The 19,929-nt window shown below is 45.7% G+C and overlaps 1 protein-coding gene across 1 annotated transcript in view; it reads left to right on the forward strand.

Moving 5' to 3' along the window:
* Window positions 1–19,929, forward strand: part of LOC107983170 (complement receptor type 1) — a 116,142-nt gene that overhangs the window by 67,925 nt on the left and 28,288 nt on the right. Inside the window, exons 25-26 of the mRNA XM_062979778.1 lie at window positions 4,382–4,570; window positions 12,006–12,096. Of these exons, the coding sequence (XP_062835848.1) occupies window positions 4,382–4,570; window positions 12,006–12,096 (280 nt within the window). The remainder of the gene's footprint in view (window positions 1–4,381; window positions 4,571–12,005; window positions 12,097–19,929) is intronic.

Below are 19,929 nucleotides of genomic sequence, written 5' to 3' on the forward strand. Positions count from 1 at the left end.
CCTCGAGAGAGATGCAAAGAAGAGTCAACGGGCGCGCCGGCCGTTCTTTCCTCGACCGCCAGGTGGCGCCTTGAGGCGGGGCTCGGCTTCGCGAAGCCACAACGTCGCACCGAGAAGCCCAGGAGGGGCTGCGGGCTCTTTCGCCTTCTCCGGAGGGGATTTGGACCGCTTCTGGCCTGGGCCGCTCCGATGCCGCTCCTGCCCGGCCGCTCTGCTGGGTTTGTGGTGTTCCTGCTGTTGCTGCCCGCCGAAATCCAGGGTGGGTAAGGACCACCCTCTTGGATGCATCCACACTGGGGGATTCACCCACTTTGACCCCACTTGAACTGCCACGGCTCAGTGGCAGGTCTTTAGCCTTCTCTGGTCTTTAGCCTTCTCTGACAAAGAAGGCAAGTGCCTCCCCAAACTACAACTGAGCCAGTGGGGTTACACTGCATCCTTCTACAGCAATGGTTCCCAACTTTTGGTCCTCTAGGTGTGTTGGACTTCAACTCCCACAATTCCTAACAGCTGGTAAACTGGCTGGGATTTCTGGGAGCTGAAGTCCAAACACCTGGAGAACCAAAGGTTGGAAACCACAGTTCTACAGTTTAGATCAGGCGTGGGCAAACTTGGTCCTTCCATCCAAGTGTTTTGGACTTCAACTCCCATCATTCCTAACAGCCTCAGGCCCCTTCCTTTTCCCCCTCAGCCGCTTAAGCGGAAAGGGCCTGAGGCTGTTAGGAATGATGGGAGTTGAAGTCCAAAACACCTGGATGGAAGGACCAGGTTTGCCCATGCCTGGTATAGATGCATCCCCTGTTGCTCTGTTGTTTAGTAGGGAGGCCTCAAAGAAACAGCAACTCCCAGAATTTCATAGCATTCAGCCATAGAAATTAAAGTGGTGTCAAATTGTTGATGGACCCTTAGATGCTCCAAGCTCTTCAAAGATTTCAGGCCATCTATCTATCAATCTGTCACACACAGAGAGACTTGGGTACCCAGTGATACCTGGGTTAGATATTTTGCTATGATAAATGTTAGAAGCCATTTCTGGGTTTTGGATTTCATGAATGGTCCCATTACAAATGCAAATGGCTCTCTGGATGTAGCATACACATGGTCTTTGGATGTGAGTGGACTACAGCTCCCATCATCCTCCCTCAATCCCCCTCTCCTGCCCTTAAATCCTGCCACTATTTTAAGTTGTTTATTTTTGTATATTTCCACTTCATTGTTATTTGAATAGTTTTCTCCTGCTTATTCTAATTGCAGAGTTATTATGGAAGCCCCCTTTCCGCAGCACCACTTAATAATAATAATAATAATAATAATAATATACTTCATTTATATTCCACCCTATCTCCCTGAGGGAACTCAGAGCTGATTACAGGTACTGTACATACAGTACAGTCTCACTTATCCAAGCCTCGCTTATCCAAGCCTCTGGATAATCCAAGCCATTTTTGTAGTCAATGTTTTCAATATATCGTGATATTTTGGTGCTTCGTAAATACAGTAATTACAACATAACATTACTGCGTATTGAACTACTTTTTCTGTCAAATTTGTTGTATAACATGAAGTTTTGGTGCTTAATTTGTAAAATCATAACCTAATTTGATGTTTAATAGGCTTTTCCTTAATCCCTCCTTATTATCCAAGATATTCGCTTATCCAAGCTTCTGCCGGCCCGTTTAGCTTGGATAAGTGAGACTCTACTGTATATGGTAAACATTCAATGCCGTTACACAATTGACAAAGGCAGATAGTACATAAATAGAAGCGATGCTTCCTATTGCTCTACTTGGCCATGGGGAGGTGCTGTTGTTTCATTTTCCATGCCAAGGAACCTGTCGTCCATGGAAGTCTTTTCTGGTCGGATTTTTGTTGGCATGTTTTTTCAGGGTGCCTTTTACCTCCCCACCAAAGTGGTACCTATTTATCTTACTTTGTCGTTTTCAAACTGCTAGATGAGTAGAAGCTGGGCTGACGGCAGGAGCTCACCCCGACCTGGGCTTGAACTGCCAACTTTCCAGTCGGCAGGATCTTCTATAGCTGGCGGTTTAGCCCGCTGTGCTATAGCCCTTTCTGTTTTGCACCAAATAGTCCATGGTAAATCTGGCCATGGAAGATTTCTGTGGTGCCCCTCTTTCCCTCGATGCCCTAAGCATGAGCCTATTTTGTTTAAGGGTTAATCCAGCCCGGCCTCTCTCTGGCAGAGGCACTCCCTTCTCCCACATTTCTGGTTCTGTCTTAATAGTATAATGCTTTGTTCTGGTTGCAGGTCACCCTGTGTCCTGGCATTTCACCAGAAATGGAGTTGGCTGTACTTTCTGATTGCTTCCGAATAATTTAAAAAGTGCTACAGTTCCTCTCATGCTATAGTTCATGCTGTAGTAAAATAAAATTAACAGAATAAAAAATGAAAGGGAACAGATGCATTTTTTATATTGGTCTGTCATGGATGGAGGGCTAATGCCTTTCTTCCGTTCTCTTTGTGATCCCGGATTTCTTAGAAACCAGCACACCTGAACCATAATAATAATAATAATAATAATAATAATAATAATAATAATAATAATAATGATAATAATGATAATAATAATAATCTTTATTTATACCCCGCCACCATCTCCCCAACGGGGACTCGGGGCGGCTTACATGGGGCCATGCCCAGAACGGTACAATATAACAGAATATAAGTAGAACAACAAATCATAACACATTAAACAATACAATAAATGATAATATACACTACATTAAGCAAAATCAAAAGAACAATAAAACAAGGGCGGGCCAGATGAACACTAAAATTAAAACTCGGGTGAGAAAGGAAATAAGAGTAACAACCACGGAGAACAGGGTCATAAAGTAGTGGTGCAGTCTGGAGGACAGATATTGGAGGAGAGCAGCAGAAGGGATGTATGTAGTAATTACTCTCCAAAAGCACAACGGAAGAGCCATGTTTTCAGGTCTTTCTTAAAGGCTACTAATGTGGCCCCCCGATTGTGGAACTCACTGCCCGGTGAGATTAGGCAAGCCCCCACATTAGTAGCCTTTAAGAAAGACCTGAAAACATGGCTCCTATACATCTGGGATGTCTTATTTAACGCAGGAGCAAAGAACATCTTTTGTCCTGCGGCTGACACACCTTTTCGGGGAGTGTGTGAACTACTCTGCAGCCTCAAATTTCACCATCCATGACTTGAAAATATTCAAAAGAAAATTCCAAAAAGCAAACCTTGAATTTACCATAAGGGATACTATTTTGCTATACCATTGTATATACAGTAGAGTCTCGCTTATCCAACATAAACGGGCCGGCAGAACGTTGGATAAGTGAAAATGCTGGATAATAAGGATTAAGGAAAAGCCTATTAAACATCAAATTACATTATGATTTTACAAATTAAACACCAAAACATCATGTTTTACAACAAATCAACAGAAAAAGCAGTTCAATACCAGATAACATTATGTAGTAATGTACAAATTTAGCACCAAAACATCTGAATATATTGAAAACATTGACTACAAAAACACTGACTACTAAAAGGCAGACTGTGTTGGATAATACAGAATGTTGGATAGGTAAAAGTTGGATAAGCGAGACTCTACTGTAGTAGGATCTGAGTGTCCACAGATGTGGGTATCAATGGAAGGGTCCTGGAAGCAAACCCCAGCAGATTATCACTGTATGCTATCAGCCCTGTCTTTTCCCCCATGGCTGGAGGATTCTGGATGTTGTGAGCCAAAAAAATTATCTAAGTTCTGCTTTTCACAGGTTATATACAGTTTTAGTAGTTAGGCTCAGGAGCTTATCATTAGTGATAATTGCCCCACAGTAAATATTTGTGGATTCCTACCCATGTCTAGCATCAGAGTAGTCATATCCCATCTGTGATCCTATTTTTAAGTAAGTACTACATAAAATATATTGTAATACTAATACAGACAGTTCCCAAATTATGAACAAGATAGGTTCTGTAGGTTTGTTCTTAAGTTGAATTTGTTGGCAAATCGGAATAGGTACATTATTTATGTGTAACTCCAGCCGTGTGTGTGTGTGTGTATTATGTGTAACTCCAGCCATATATCTATATCTATATCTGAGCTTTGGCTAGCACAGAGAGGGTTAACATCCCTGTGGTGTTTTTTTGCTGTCTGTGCCCCAGTTCAAAAGATTTCACCTCATTTTCTGTCCCTGTAATAATTAGATTTTGAGAAATTTGGCTTGTTGCGGAAACGAGGATTGGGGTAAAGCTTCAGTGGAGACACCTTTTCCCCATGATAATTCTTCTAGGAGTGAATTTTCCTTCCAAGGAGTGGATTTCTCTCAATATAATGTAATCTTAATCCTTCACCTTTCCTCAAAACTTCTGCCTACCTTTATCTCCAGGTGATTGTCCTGCTCCACGCCGGCAGCCCGATGCTACATTAAGGGGCGGACCCGAAAAATCCAACTATCCTGTTGGAACTGTTCTGCGATATGATTGCATCCCAGGTTATCAATTCAAACCTGGAACAAGACCTACTATCCGGTGTCAGGCCAATTCTAAGTGGTCGTCAGAATCTAGTCTTTGTGAAAGTGAGTATATTTAATCCAGGATTCCAGCTGCCTTGCCTCCTGTACAAGGAGAAAGGCAGGATATAAATCAAATCAAATAAATTTTGCAGGCAGCAGCGGTTCTTATGAAATCTTGATTAAAACTTCTGAAAGATCCAAATATTTAAAATACAGAGAATGAATATTTGGAACACTGTTTCTCCTAACATCAAATTCAAGGGATGGGCCTCTGATGTCTTCAGAACTACAAAAATACACACATATGCATATATAACACATACACACACACTTTGTGTATGTATGTGCATATATGTGTGTGTGTGTGGTTAAAGTCATGCTTTTTAGGAGGTATGTATTGGTGAGATAATTTTTAAAAAGCCTAATGAAAACTAGGCATGCTTACTTGCTATTAAATACTAGCTGTCATCCTGTACTGAGGACAAAAATAAAATCATATCAGGTATAGGGATAGTAGCTAATAATAATAATAAATTTATTTGTTACCCGCCTCTTCTAACAGCTTGAGGTGGGGTACAACTAAGTCAAACCATATGTACCTGAAATTACTTACTTAGGCGATCCCTCGTAGTTCGAGGACGATGGTCTTCCATCTTGGGGGTGGGTTCTTAGGTGACTGAAGAGACCGATTCTTGACCCGCATATTCTCCCGCAGTGAGGACATCGGTTTCCGGGTGGAAGGCGGTCCCGGTCGGGGTTAGCTTGACGCTCCTTCCTCTTGGCACGTTTCTCCCTTAAGCCCTCCGTTCGTGCCTCTTCGAACTCCGCAGCACTGCTGATCACAGCTGACCTCCAATTAGAGCGCTCAAAGGCCAGGGCTTCCCAGTTCTCAGTGTCTATGCCACAGTTTTTAAGGTTGGCTTTGAGCCCATCTTTAAATCTCTTTTCCTGCCCACCAACATTCCGTTTCCCATTCTTGAGTTCGGAGTAGAGGAGCTGCTTTGGGAGACGGTGATCGGGCACTCGGACAACGTGGCCAGTCCAGCGGAGTTGATGGCGTAGGAGCATTGCTTCAATGCTGGTGGTCTTTGCTTCTTCCAGCACACTGACATTTGTCCGCCTGTCTTCCCAAGAGATTTGCAGGATCTTCCTGAGGCAACGCTGATGGAAACGCTCCAGGAGTTTGGTGTGACGTCTGTACACAGTCCACGTTTTGCAGGCGTAGAGCAGGGTTGGGAGGACAATGGCTTTATAAACAAGCACCTTGGTATCTCTACGGATGTCCCGGTCATCAAACACTCTCTGCTTCATACGGAAAAATGCTGCGCTCGCAGAGCTCAGGCGGTGTTGTATTTCAGTGTCGATGTTGACTTTTGTGGAGAGGTGGCTGCCAAGGTAGCGGAAATGGTCAACGTTTTCTAATGTGACACCGTTAAGCTGTATTCCTGGCTTTGCAGAGGGATTAGCTGGTGCCTGTTGGAAGAGCACTTTGGTTTTCTCGATGTTCAGTGAGAGACCGAGCTTCTCGTATGCTTCTGCGAAGGTGTTTAGAGTAGCTTGTAGGTCTTCTTCTGAATGCGCACAGACTACGTTGTCATCGGCATATTGGAGTTCTATAACAGATGTTGTGGTGACCTTGGTTTTGGCTCTCAGTCTGCTGAGGTTAAATAGCTTGCCATCTGTCCGATAGATGATTTCCACTCCGGTGGGAAGCTTCCCATCAACAAGGTGAAGTATCATAGCGATGAAGATGGAAAATAAGGTGGGGGCAATAACACATCCCTGCTTTACACCCGATTCCACCTTAAATGGGTCAATTTGGGAGCCGTTGCTGTCCAAGACTGTTGCCATCATGTCATCATGGAGGAGCCATAGGATGTTCACAAATTTGTCAGGGCACCCGATTTTTTGGAGGATGGTCCAGAGAGCGCTGCGATTCACTGTGTCGAATGCCTTTGCAAGGTCGATGAATGCCATGTACAGAGGTTGGTTTTGTTCCCTGCATTTTTCTTGGAGCTGTAGTGCAGTGAAGATCATGTCCACTGTTCCTCTGGAGGGACGGAAGCCATTCTGGGATTCTGGGAGGGTATCTTCTGAAACAGGGAGAAGGCGGTTTGCAAGGATTCTTGCGAGGATTTTCCCGGCGGAGGTTAGAAGGGAGATGCCGCGATAGCTTCCGCAGTCTGTTCTGTCCCCTTTCTTGAAAAGGGTGATGATGGTGGCATCCTTGAAGTCAGCTGGGATTTTCTCGGTCACCCACACCTTTTCAATGTGCTGGTGGAGTTGTTGTATCAGCTCAGGTCCACCTTTTTTGAAGATTTCAGCAGGAATCCCATCAGGTCCGCTGGCTTTGTTGTTTTTTTGTTGCCTGATGGCATTGCTGACTTCTTCCAAACTAGGCAGAGCTGCAAGCTCATCCCTGGTTTGTTGTTGCGGGATTTGTGAGAGGGTCTCTTCGGCCACATTGGAGCTGCGATTCAGCAGGTTCTGGTAGTGCTCTTTCCAACGTAGTGCAATTGATGTTTTGTCCTTCAGAATTTTGGTTCCATCTGATGAGCGTAGGGGCTGTATGCCATGGTTTCTTGGTCCATAAATGATCTTTGTGGCTTTGAAAAATCCCTGAGCGTCATGGGTATCTGCAAGGTGTTGGATTTCTTCAGCCTTCTTTGTCCACCAGATGTTCTTGAGTTCTCTGGTCCTTCTTTGGACCTCAGCTTTTGCACTGGCATAGATCTTTTTCTTGGCAGCACAGTTGGTGTCTCTCTGCCATGTTTGGAAGGCTTTCCTTTTGTTATCAATTAGCTGTTGGATCTCTTTGTCATTATCATCAAACCAGTCTTGATGTTTCTTAGTTTGGTATCCAATGGTTTCTTCGCAGGCTGTGATGATGGAGGTCTTCAGTTTGCTCCAATGTTCCTCAACATTTTCGGGGTGTTCTGTGGGTAGATGATCCTTGAGTGTTGTTTGGAGAAGGGCTCGTTTGGAGGGCTCCTGAAGGGCTTGGGTGTTCATTTTGCGCCTTGTTTTCCTTCCTTGGAGTCTGCGTTTGGGGACGATCTTGATAGCCATCGTGGATCGGATTAACCTGTGGTCCGTCCAGCAGTCATCAGCACCTGTCATGGCTCTTGTGAGAAGCACATCGCGGCGGTCTCTGGCACGTGTGATAACATAGTCCAAGATCATCAAGTTTGCAGATGACACCAAACTCGGAGGGATAGCTAACACTCCAGAAGACAGGAGCAGAATTCAAAACGATCTTGACAGACTAGAGAGATGGGCCGAAACTAACAAAATGAAGTTCAACAGGGACAAATGCAAGATACTTCACTTCGGCAGAAAAAATGGAAATCAAAGATACAGAATGGGGGACGCCTGGCTTGACAGCAGTGTGTGCGAAAAAGATCTTGGAGTCCTCGTGGACAACAAGTTAAACATGAGCCTACAATGTGATGCGGCAGCTAAAAAAGCCAATGGGATTTTGGCCTGCATCAATAGGGGAATAACGTCTAGATCCAGGGAAGTCATGCTCCCCCTCTATTCTGCCTTGGTCAGACCACACCTGGAATACTGTGTCCAGTTTTGGGCACCGCAGATGAAGGGAGATGCTGACAAGCTGGAAAGCGTCCAGAGGAGGGCAACTAAAATGATTAAGGGTCTGGAGAACAAGCCCTATGAGGAGAGGCTTAAAGAGCTGGGCATGTTTAGCCTGCAGAAGAGAAGGCTGAGAGGAGACATGATAGCCATGTACAAATATGTGAGGGGAAGTCATAGGGAGGAGGGAGCAAGCTTATTTTCTGCTGCCCTGCAGACTAGGACACGGAACAATGGCTTCAAACTACAGGAAAGGAGATTCCACCTGAACATCAGGAAGAACTTCCTCACTGTGAGGGCTGTTCGGCAGTGGAACTCTCTCCCCCGGGCCGTGGTGGAGGCTCCTTCTTTGGAGGCTTTTAAGCAGAGGCTGGATGGCCATCTGTCGGGGGTGCTTTGAATGCGATTTCCTGCTTCTTAGCGGGGGGTTGGACTAGATGGCCCTTGAGGTCTCTTCCAACTCTACTATTCTATGATTCTATGATTCTATGATTCTAAGAGATGCCAATACTTTGACCGAGGGTGCTTCCATGATGTCTTGAGCTTGTTTTTCTGGCGGAAGAGCGTGTTGGTGATGACAAGGTTGTGCTCTCCGCATTTGGTGAGAAGCAAGATGCCATTCGAGTTGCTGTTTCCGACCCCGTCTTTTCCTATGATCCCTGGCCACAGGTCGGAGTCCCTTCCAACTCTGGCATTAAAGTCCCCCAGGAGGATGATTTTGTCCTCCTTAGGTATCTCCGATAGGATGGTGTCCAGCTGACAGTAAAAATTTTCCTTGATGTCTTCGTCAGCATCTAGAGTTGGTGCATAGGCACTTATGATGGTTGCCTGTTGGTTTTTGGCAAGGTTAATTCGGAGGGTTGAGAGTCGTTCATTGATGCCAGTGGGTGCTTCAGTCAGGTGCTTCACCAGGTCGTTTCTGATCGCAAAGCCAACTCCGCGTATTCTTCGCTCTTCTTCAGGCAGTCCCTTCCAGAAGAAGGTGTAGCCTCCCTTTTCTTCCTTCAGCTGCCCCTCTCCTGCTCTCCGGGTCTCCTGAAGGGCTGCTATGTCGATCTTAAAGCGTCCCAGCTCTCTTGCAATGATAGCAGTCCTGCGTTCGGGGCGTTCGCTGTCAGTGTTATCTAACAATGTCCGTACGTTCCATTTTCCAAAGTTCATTTTTCTTTTTTGGCCACAGAGTGGTGACCCCTCTGGACGTGGCAGTCCAGTCAGGGTAGGAGAGGCAGACTATGTTTAGGGCACCTTTTCTAGCCCCTTCCCCGTGTGGGGTGAGCAGAGCGGATCCTAAAAAGGGCTGCTCAGTCATGGATACAGCTGCCGGACTACTCAACTGCCTCGGTCCTTGAGGTAGAACGACTGAGTCCATATCCACCGCCCATGTGCCAGTCTGTGACTAGGGGCTTCCAGATTTCACAGTCCTGCCCCCGTCGCCACTCGCTGATCACCATGGGACTTTTGTAGGTTTGTTTTTATTTTTGTTGGAAGACGCCTGTGCGTGATTTTTTTTAATGTGTGGAGATCGGTGCACGGCCGGTCAACACACAGTCTTCACAGAGTGAGGTTCCAGCAGTGGTGTGGTTAACACAACAAAGAGTGGCTTCTCAGTCTGTTGCAGCCTTCTTCCGCCTTCACAGCCGTTGTAACATGTACCATGTTATCCTCCGCCTGCTCCGCCGTTGAGGTCTTGGGTCTTCGGATTGTGCTTGGTCTGGATCCTCCCCTGCGGCCACTCCTGGGAGTGCATCACTCCAGTGGTTGTGCCCACAGGTTCATCGGAACACGCAAGCCCCCTTACCACGGCAAGGTGACAATCCATCGAGGGGGGTACCTGAAATACATACTATAACATACATATATTAAAATCACACCATTATAAAAAAACATACAACATGCTATGGAGGATATGTCTGGATTGCCTGATACACATTTTATAGGAGGTGAAAATATATTGAATGTTTTAATCACAGGTCCCAACTGGCATTGATAAGGCTTACTGATTAGAAATTGATACGTCTGATCTATTTCTAACTCTCTAGAATTCTGTAGATCAGCTGCTCCCATGTGATTTCACTCTGTGTTAAGCCTATTTGGACTTCCAGTTCTTGGCCAATGTCCAGTATCAAGCAACTATTCTTTGTTATTTCTTTTGACCATGGAGTCATATCCTCCCTCCCTCCACTCCCCATCAAATACTACTGGGAAAAAATACTGGCTGCTTTTCGTAGCAAAATGTAACTAAAAACATTTTAAAATGAATTTACCTATCTGTTTTTGAAGTATTCCTTCATCTTTTGCATTATGAGTACTAGTCCAAATTTGTATGACCAGAAACACTAAAACTGCCCCTTTTGGTACTTTGAGCAACTTTATCTTCAAAGTGCTGTGCAAATTCTTCACAGCGGACTGTCAAATGGTCAGCATTTTGCCCTTAAGGATCAGTTTGTAAAAGTGCTTGACCACTTGAAACAGCTCAGCTAGGTGATTTTTTGCAGATGCATTATTATTGGCAGCAACAAATGATTTATCTGCTGTCTTCATTGCCATAGAGGCTTTGAAATATGCTCTAGCCAGTGTTTGGTCAGATTTTCTTTGAGTCTTCTGCCAACATTCCTATAGTCCCCATATCACTCGTTTCATCACCGCCAACTCCCTGGAAAACTAGAGGATGGGTTTGACTCCACCTGTAAGAGGTGACACCCACAGCCAACTGTGTCCACCTCCCTGGCCATTTCCCCATTCCAGAGGTCAGCCAGAGCTTTGACAGAATTGCCTGCCAAGGTGACAGGAAAATCCCCACTAGCCATCAGGAATCCATCTAGATCGATTGGCCTCCTTGAGGAGACCATTCTAATTGGTTCCCCATTACTGCGGAGGCATTGAGTCCCGGTGAGTCTAAACCTGTCCAGTTACTTATTGGTCTGTGACAGCAGAACTGTATAGAGTTCCTCTATAGTACCAACACCATCATCCCATCCTGCACAGAAAACAAGGTACAGAGTGTGCCCAGCAGTGTGATTAGGACCAACCACCACTTGGGACAGACCCATGATGTCCTGAATAACTCCCGACAGAGAAGTCTCAGCATGGATGTTGAAGTGTCCCAGCACTAGTAGCCAATTTCAAGACCACTACAGCTGGCTCAGGGAGGGAGACTGTATATCAAGAGAATCCCTATTCTGTCCTATCTACCCTCCTTTAGATTTGCACTCAAATGCTGTTGACTGTGGGACAGGAAACCTAATCGGGGATGGAACCACGGTAGACCGCTGAAACTCTGCCCCCAGGTCTTGCTTTCTCCTGGCCCTCTGCCCCCAGGTCTTGCTTTCTCCTGCACAGAAAATGGAGGGGTTTTTTTCATGTCAGGAGCGACTTGAGAAACTGCAAGTCGCTTCTGGAGTGAGAGAATTGGCCGTCTGCAAGGACGTTGCCCAGGGGACGGCCAGATTTTTTTTGTTTGTTTTTTTGTTTTGTTTTTTGTTTTTGATGTTTTACCATCCTTGTGGGAGGCTTCTCTCATGTCCCCGCATGGAGCTGGAGCTTTTAGAGGGAGCTCATCCGCGCTCTCCCCGGGTGGGATTCAAACCTGGCAGCTTGCAGATCAGCAGCCCAACCTTCAAGTCACAAGGCTTTAACCCATTACTCCACCGGGGGCTCCTAGAAAATGCAGGTGAGCAGAGCCGAGAGAGAATAACCTCCCCGAAAAGCAGATCTCTGTAATACAAGCCAGATCAGCAAGTGCTGGGTGGCAGTTATTCTTTCATATGTGTGTCCCTTGTAGCCAAATGTGATAGAAGCATCAAGTCATCCATCAGATCTGAAATAGACTACTTCCTCAGACATTGCTTAGTGTGTTCACTCTGCTCTACAAATCAGGATCATGAGATAATTTTTCTAATTCGTCTAGGAAAACCGTGCAAGCCTCCAACTATAGACAATGGCAAATTTGAAGGTGACATCCGACTTGGTGATGAAATAACTTTCAGTTGTGACTTTGGGTGAGTTACAGGTCATTTGTTGTAACAAATATGTCTAAAACTTCTATAAGAGGCGTGATAGCAATATATTAAAAGATTTATAGATGGTATTTACATGTAAGCCATTCATTCTTTGTATTTTGCATATAGAAGAGAACAGAAAAGAATCTGTTCATTTTTTACAGTTTCTTCATTCTGTGAATCACATAACTGAGTGTTCGGCACCTGTGAAGAGCCTTTTTGAAACCTTCAAGGATAGCTAAACAGAAGATTTTTCGCAGTAGTCTTGCCGATTCTCTTGAGTCCATGTAAGGCATTGGTTGCCGCCCACACCCTCAGTTCCTTTTATCCTCACTGCAGCCTCCTCTAAGTAGCTTGTGCTTTTCTTCAGTGGAGGCCTTTCTTTTTCTCTGGGCCTTGTCTTCGTGGATTTGTGTGAGATTTTCCTTAGCCTTTGGCTAAATTCTTTTTCTCACTTATCATTCTTTTGGTGGTAATTTCTTCAGATCTTCTATTTCTAAGGTCAGTAATGGCATTATGAGGCCTGCAGTGAAAAATGCCTGACATAGATAGACATTTTAAATGCCTTGTGTGCTTAAGGGAAGGACATATTGTGCAGTCCCATATTCCATGACAGGCTTTTACACTCCAGGCAAACAAAAAGTGGGAGGCTCGTCTGCATGTCCTCTTTTATCAAAAAGCCTTGTGTCCCCCATTGCCTTTGATGATGCAGCCACCCACACTGAAATTGGTTCAAAGAGCTTCATAGGGTTCAAAAGGATTTGAGCTTTAAGTTCTTGGTACTAACACAACCCGTGTCTCATCTATGAAGGCAGCTCTTAAAAGATCCATGAAGGAAGTGACCTCTTCAAAATCAAACAAGCACAAAGTGTCATCTGGACATAGGGAATCTGAGAAAATGATGAGCCCAGAGATGCAACCATCTCAAGATACTGGGGAAAAGAAGACCACGAAATCAAGCAGCTGTTCGCCTACCAGGGCAAGGCTGGAACCTGCACTTGAACTCGAGCCCGAGATGGTGGGAGTTTCTAAGCCATCAAGATCTGAACAACCACACAGAGATTGCTCACCTCCTCCTCCCTAGCAAGAGGTGACAGAGACTGAAGGCATTCTGAAGGAAAGATTGTGGACTCTCCACCCTCGAGGAGCAGCTTCCAACTCTGATTTAATTTAGAGACAGTCTTCATTTGGGAGCCAAGTCCTGAGTGTGAGGCCCATGATTCTCAGCAGAATCCCTTGATCCCACTCCAGTTCTTCAGAAAGATCCTGGGATGCTTACCAGAATCCAAAATATATTAAATAATAATAATAATAATAATAATAATAATAATAATAATAATAATAATAAACAACTTTATTTATACCCTGCCACCATCTCCCCAGCGGGGACTCGGGGCGGCTTACATGGGGCCATGCCCAGAGCAAAACAATAGAACAAGTATGAATACAACATAATATAGAGCAATAAACGATACAGTAAATAATAATTTACAATATACACTACAACCCATAGTTGAGCTGTATGAGATCGATCTGACCTCCAACTTCCACACCTCACTCTACATCTCTACTGCAATCAAGGCACTATGATATGCCTCTGAGACGAGATCGAACCTTTGAAATAGACTATGATGGTGCTTACTATGAACTTATTTCCCCATCAGTTTTGAAAGCAGAGTTTTATGCTTGCTGGGGTAACTATTACCCTGATGCTTCTTGAGACCCAAGAGCGTCCCTGATTGATCCACCGTTGCCAATGGATAAACAATTTGCTTTCATAGACCAGGTCTTTCATATGGCTAGCACTCAGGGCCGGCCCTAGGTATTTTTCAAGTGTAAGCGAACAGAATTTTGGCGCCCCTCCGCCCAAGTGCTGGATAAGCGAAAATGTTGGATAATAAGGAGGGATTAAGGAAAAGCCTATTAAACATCATGTTGTGCAACAAATCAACAGAAAAAGCAGTTCAATACATGGTAATGTTATGTAGGAATTACTATAATTGTGAATTGAGCACCAAACATTGAACTGGAATATAGGGCAGTGTGGACTCAGATAACCCAGTTCAAAGCAGATATTGTGGGTTATTCCGTTTTGATATTCTGGGTTATATGGCTGTGTGGAAGAGCCCTGAGGGTCCTTCCACACAGCCATATAACCAGAATATCAAGGCAGATAATCCACATTATCTGCTTTGAACTGGATTATATGGCAGCATAGACTCAGATAACCCAGTTCAAAGCAGATATTGTGGGTTATTCCGTTTTGATATTCTGGGTTATATGGCTGTGTGGAAGGACCCTCTGGGCTCTTCCACACAGCCATATAACCCAGAATATCAAGGCAGATAATCCACATTATCTGCCTTGAACTGGATTATATGGCAGTGTAGACTCAGATAATCCAGTTCAAAGCAGATATTATGGGTTATTCCGTTTTGATATTCTGGGTTATATGGCTGTGTGGAAGAGCCCTGAGGGTCCTTCCACACAGCCATATAACCCAGAATATCAAGGCACATAATCCACATTATATACTTGGAACTAGATTATATGGCAGTGTGGACTCAGATAATCCAGTTCAAAGCAGATATTGTGGGTTATTCTGCCTTGATGATCTGAGTTATATGGCTGTGTGGAAGGACCCTCTGGGCTCTTCCACATAGCCATATAACCCAGAATATCAAGGCAGATAATCCACATTATCTGCTTTGAACTGGATTATATAGAATCATAGAATCATAGAATAGTAGAGTTGGAAGAGACCACATGGGCCATCCAGTCCAACCCCCTGCTAAGAAGCAGGAAATCGCATTCATGTATATTATTGGAAGAGACCTAGTTTTTACATACCTGGAAGAAGCCAGGCGAGGCAGGCAGGGAAGGAAAGCAGGAGAGCGGCTGGCGGAGGAGAAGGGAAAGGGGGAGGAGGGAGCCAAGGACACTGCTGCCCATCCTCGTCTTCCTCTATGGCCAAGAAAATGGTTGGGCTAGATGGCCCATGAGGTCTCTTTCAATTTTTTTTATATTGATATTAAGAGTTGGAAGAGACCTCATGGGCCACCTAGCCCAACCCCTTTCTGCCTTCATGCAGTCAAAGCACCCCAACAGATGGCCATCCAGCCTTAATACACATATTTAAAAAGTTGGAAGAGACCTCATGGACCACCTAGCCCAACCCCTTTCTGCCTCCATGCAGTCAAAGCACCCCAACAGATGGCCATCCAGCCTTAATACACATATTTAAAGAGTTGGAAGAGAACTCAAGGGCCACCAAGCCCAACCCCTTTCTGCCTCCATGCAGTCAAAGCACCCCAACAGATGGCCATCCAGCCTTAATACACATATTTAAAGAGTTGGAAGAGACCTCATGGGCCACCTAGCCCAACCCCTTTCTGCCTCCATGCAGTCAAAGCACCCCAACAGATGGCCATCCAGCCTTAATACACATATTTAAAGAGTTGGAAGAGACCTCATGGGCCACCTAGCCCAACCCCTTTCTGCCTCCATGCAGTCAAAGCACCCCAACAGATGGCCATCCAGCCTTAATACACATATTTAAAGAGTTGGAAGAGACCTCATGGGCCACCTAGCCCAACCCCTTTCTGCCTCCATGCAGTCAAAGCACCCCAACAGATGGCCATCCAGTCTTAATACACATATTTAAAGAGTTGGAAGAGACCTCATGGGCCACCTAGCCCAACCCCTTTCTGCCTCCATGCAGTCAAAGCACCCCAACAGATGGCCATCCAGTCTTAATACACATATTTAAAGAGTTGGAAGAGACCTCATGGGCCACCTAGCCCAACCCCTTTCTGCCTCCATGCAGTCAAAGCACCCCAACAGATGGCCATCCAGCCTTAATACACATATTTAAAGAGTTGGAAGAGACCTCATGGGCCACCTAGCCCAACCCCTTTCTGCCTCCATGCAGTCAAAGCACCCCAACAGATGGCCATCCAGTCTTAATACACATATTTAAAGAGTTGGAAGAGACCTCATGGGCCACCTAGCCCAACCCCTTTCTGCCTCCATGCAGTCAAAGCACCCCAACAGATGGCCATCCAGCCTTAATACACATATTTAAAGAGTTGGAAGAGACCTCATGGGCCACCTAGCCCAACCCCTTTCTGCCTCCATGCAGTCAAAGCACCCCAACAGATGGCCATCCAGTCTTAATACACATATTTAAAGAGTTGGAAGAGACCTCATGGGCCACCTAGCCCAACCCCTTTCTGCCTCCATGCAGTCAAAGCACCCCAACAGATGGCCATCCAGTCTTAATACACATATTTAAAGAGTTGGAAGAGACCTCATGGGCCACCTAGCCCAACCCCTTTCTGCCTCCATGCAGTCAAAGCACCTCAACAGATGGCCATCCAGCCTTAATACACATATTTAAAGAGTTGGAAGAGACCTCATGGGCCACCTAGCCCAACCCCTTTCTGCCTCCATGCAGTCAAAGCACCCCAACAGATGGCCATCCAGTCTTAATACACATATTTAAAGAGTTGGAAGAGACCTCATGGACCACCTAGCCCAACCCCTTTCTGCCTCCATGCAGTCAAAGCACCCCAACAGATGGCCATCCAGCCTTAATACACATATTTAAAGAGTTGGAAGAGACCTCATGGGCCACCTAGCCCAACCCCTTTCTGCCTCCATGCAGTCAAAGCACCCCAACAGATGGCCATCCAGCCTTAATACACATATTTAAAGAGTTGGAAGAGACCTCATGGGCCACCTAGTCCAACCCCTTTCTGCCTCCATGCAGTCAAAGCACCCCAACAGATGGCCATCCAGCCCTAATACACATATTTAAAGAGTTAGAAGAGACCTCATGGGCCACCTAGCCCAACCCCTTTCTGCCTCCATGCAGTCAAAGCACCTCAACAGATGGCCATCCAGCCTTAATACACATATTTAAAGAGTTGGAAGAGACCTCATGGGCCACCTAGCCCAACCCCTTTCTGCCTCCATGCAGTCAAAGCACCCCAACAGATGGCCATCCAGCCTTAATACACATATTTAAAGAGTTGGAAGAGACCTCATGGGCCACCTAGCCCAACCCCTTTCTGCCTCCATGCAGTCAAAGCACCCCAACAGATGGCCATCCAGCCTTAATACACATATTTAAAGAGCTGGAAGAGACCTCATGGGCCACCTAGTCCAACCCCTTTCTGCCTCCATGCAGTCAAAGCACCCCAACAGATGGCCATCCAGTCTTAATACACATATTTAAAGAGTTGGAAGAGACCTAGTTTTTACATACCTGGAAGAAGCCAGGCGAGGTAGGAAGGGAAGGCAACCAGGAGAGCGGCTGACGAAGGAGAAGGGAAAGGGGGAGGAGGGAGCAAACGCTATCATCACTGCTTCCCCTCCTTCCCTTCCTCTCTGGCCGAGGAGGAGTCAGTCATTAGGAATTGTGGGAGCTGAAGTCCTGGAGGGCTGAAGTTTGTCCATGGCTGGGCCTTACAAAGTGAATGCCTCTGAGGGGGAAAGCGGGAGGCGGGGCCAGGGCGCATGGCCCAGCCACCAGCCGGCCTAGCCACCTGCCGGCCAAGTCACCAGCCGGCAGCTACTGCGGGAAAGTCCTTCCAGGCCATGGTGATGGCCCAGCCAGGCTGGCTGGACATTCCCGCCCTGGTCCCTGGGCCAGGCCAGCTGGGTCAGCTGGTGGCTGGTCCAGGCCGCGCCGAGCGCCCTGGCCCCGCCCCCACCCTTGGCCCCGCCTCCCACGCTCTGGCCCCGCCTCTTGGGGGCTCAACAGCGCCCCCAGGACCATGGCGCCCAACGCGGTGGCGTAATTGGCTTCCGTGTTGGACCGGGCCTGCTAGCACTCTATGACTCGAAGTAAAATAATCAACTCAACTTGTGTCTGATTGATCTGCCATCACCAATGGAGGAGTTACGCACTTTCACAGACCAGGTCCTCAGTATGATTAGCACTCTAGGGCTCAGAGTGAAACAATCGACTCAACTTGACAATATTATATTGTTCCAGGATTTCTTTACTGCTTTACAAGTGGCTCTCTAAATGTCCCACTCTCTGACTCTCTAAAGCTAGGCTACTAATAGCTATCCTATTGTGCCTAATGAGTGAGCTTGTGCCTTCACCATCTTGCTCCATCTTATTCTGCACTCAGCTATATAGAATATACATAGAAAGGAAGGGGGTGTGCATATGATGGATGGGCTTTTGTCACATCACAGTGGAGGGAGGAATGGATTCTTGCCTCAGTCTTTTCCAGTTTCACCCACTGCAAATTAATTTTGAGTGCCACCTTCAGAAGGAAGGGGAAGATTCCCACCTTTGCTGCAAACCATCATGTGGATCCATATGGCTGTGCTCCTTCATTTTTTTTTCTGAATCGACAAAGGAAGGTCTTGCTAAGTATTTTATATTGAACTACAGAGCAGTCCTGGATATTGTTAGCTAAGAATATCTCATGTAGGTTTTGCTGCCCGTGCCCCAAATTTTAATATCATAAATAGGGTGCTTATGGGAAGGAACATGGAGGTGGGGAGATTCTTCCATTCATTTTTGTATATGCAACTTCTGTAATTAAGTGAATTTGCCATTTTTGTAATTAAGTGAATTCATAGTTTGTGTGAGCCTGGGTCAGTGACAACCATAAAACAGATGTTTTCTGTGTTGTCGAAGGCTTTCATGGCTGGGATCACAGGATTGTTGTATGTTTTCCGGGCTGTATGGCCATGTTCCAGAAGTATAATACTTCTAGAACATGGCCATACAGCCCGGAAAACATACAACAACCCCAGATGTTTTCTGTCATGGTGCCCTATGGAATATTTTTTTTGTTCTGGTATTCTATGTTTATTCATCATCAAGCAAAAACCCTCTCTGGGTACTTCCAGACAAACCCTATATCTGATCCCAGGTTTTCTGCTTTAAACTGGATTATATGAGGTCGCATTGCCTGATAATCTGGGATAAACAGAAAACCTCGGATCAGATCCTGGGATGTAGGGCCTGTCTGGAAGGGTCATCACATTTTTATTCCTCAGATCTCTTTAAAAGATTTCCTGTAAGGTAATGTAGCGGAAACCAGACTTCCCCTCTTCTCGGCTTGTGTGTCTGTGCGGACGCAGTGGAAGTAGGAGACAGACAACTGGAGGTTTTTTCCAAAGAAAGCAGTTTACTAAAAGTTTCCTGCAGCTGCAGAGGTTCATCCCACGCACAACTAGATGCTGAAAAGGGAGAACCCCGCAGACAGGGTCGAGTGTCTATTTATACAATTCAGTGGGTTCAGTTTACGACCGCCCACATATCAAACCATTGGTGCATATTTGTGGTGCAGTATTACATTTCATTACTTTCGTTTCTCTCAAAACACATGATTTCAGGGAAACCATGTGTTAACCCATCGGCTGTGTTCCTGGCCTGCTCGTACCTCCTTATATGGCCATTTCCTCCTACCCCTTCATTCCTGCCTTATTCCCCCATTTTTTTTTTGTGAAGCGTGTATACAAAAGCTGAAGCAAACTAAATGAGCAGACTTATGGGTCCCTCCAATCCCTTCTAGCTTGCAGCCAAGCTATCTTTTCAGTGGAAAATGAGCGCAGAATAGCATTTGTACATAGTTTCATCACCAGAGGTAAACAACACATGAGGATTAAAAATATTAATCAGGTTTTAGAAAGGACATAGTCCACAGTAGAATTCTGATCTAGCCCAGTCATTTGGCTTCTTCCGATGATGGATTAGTTGCTATGGCCAGAGGTGGCCATTCACATACATGTCCAACTTTCAGGTCTTTTCAGTCTTTGGCATAAAGTCAAACTGGGGATGTGTTTCCTCTTCCTTGATCAAAG

This window comes from Anolis carolinensis, chromosome 4 (assembly GCF_035594765.1).
Source record: "Anolis carolinensis isolate JA03-04 chromosome 4, rAnoCar3.1.pri, whole genome shotgun sequence".
In the NCBI taxonomy this organism is placed as follows: domain Eukaryota; kingdom Metazoa; phylum Chordata; class Lepidosauria; order Squamata; family Dactyloidae; genus Anolis; species Anolis carolinensis.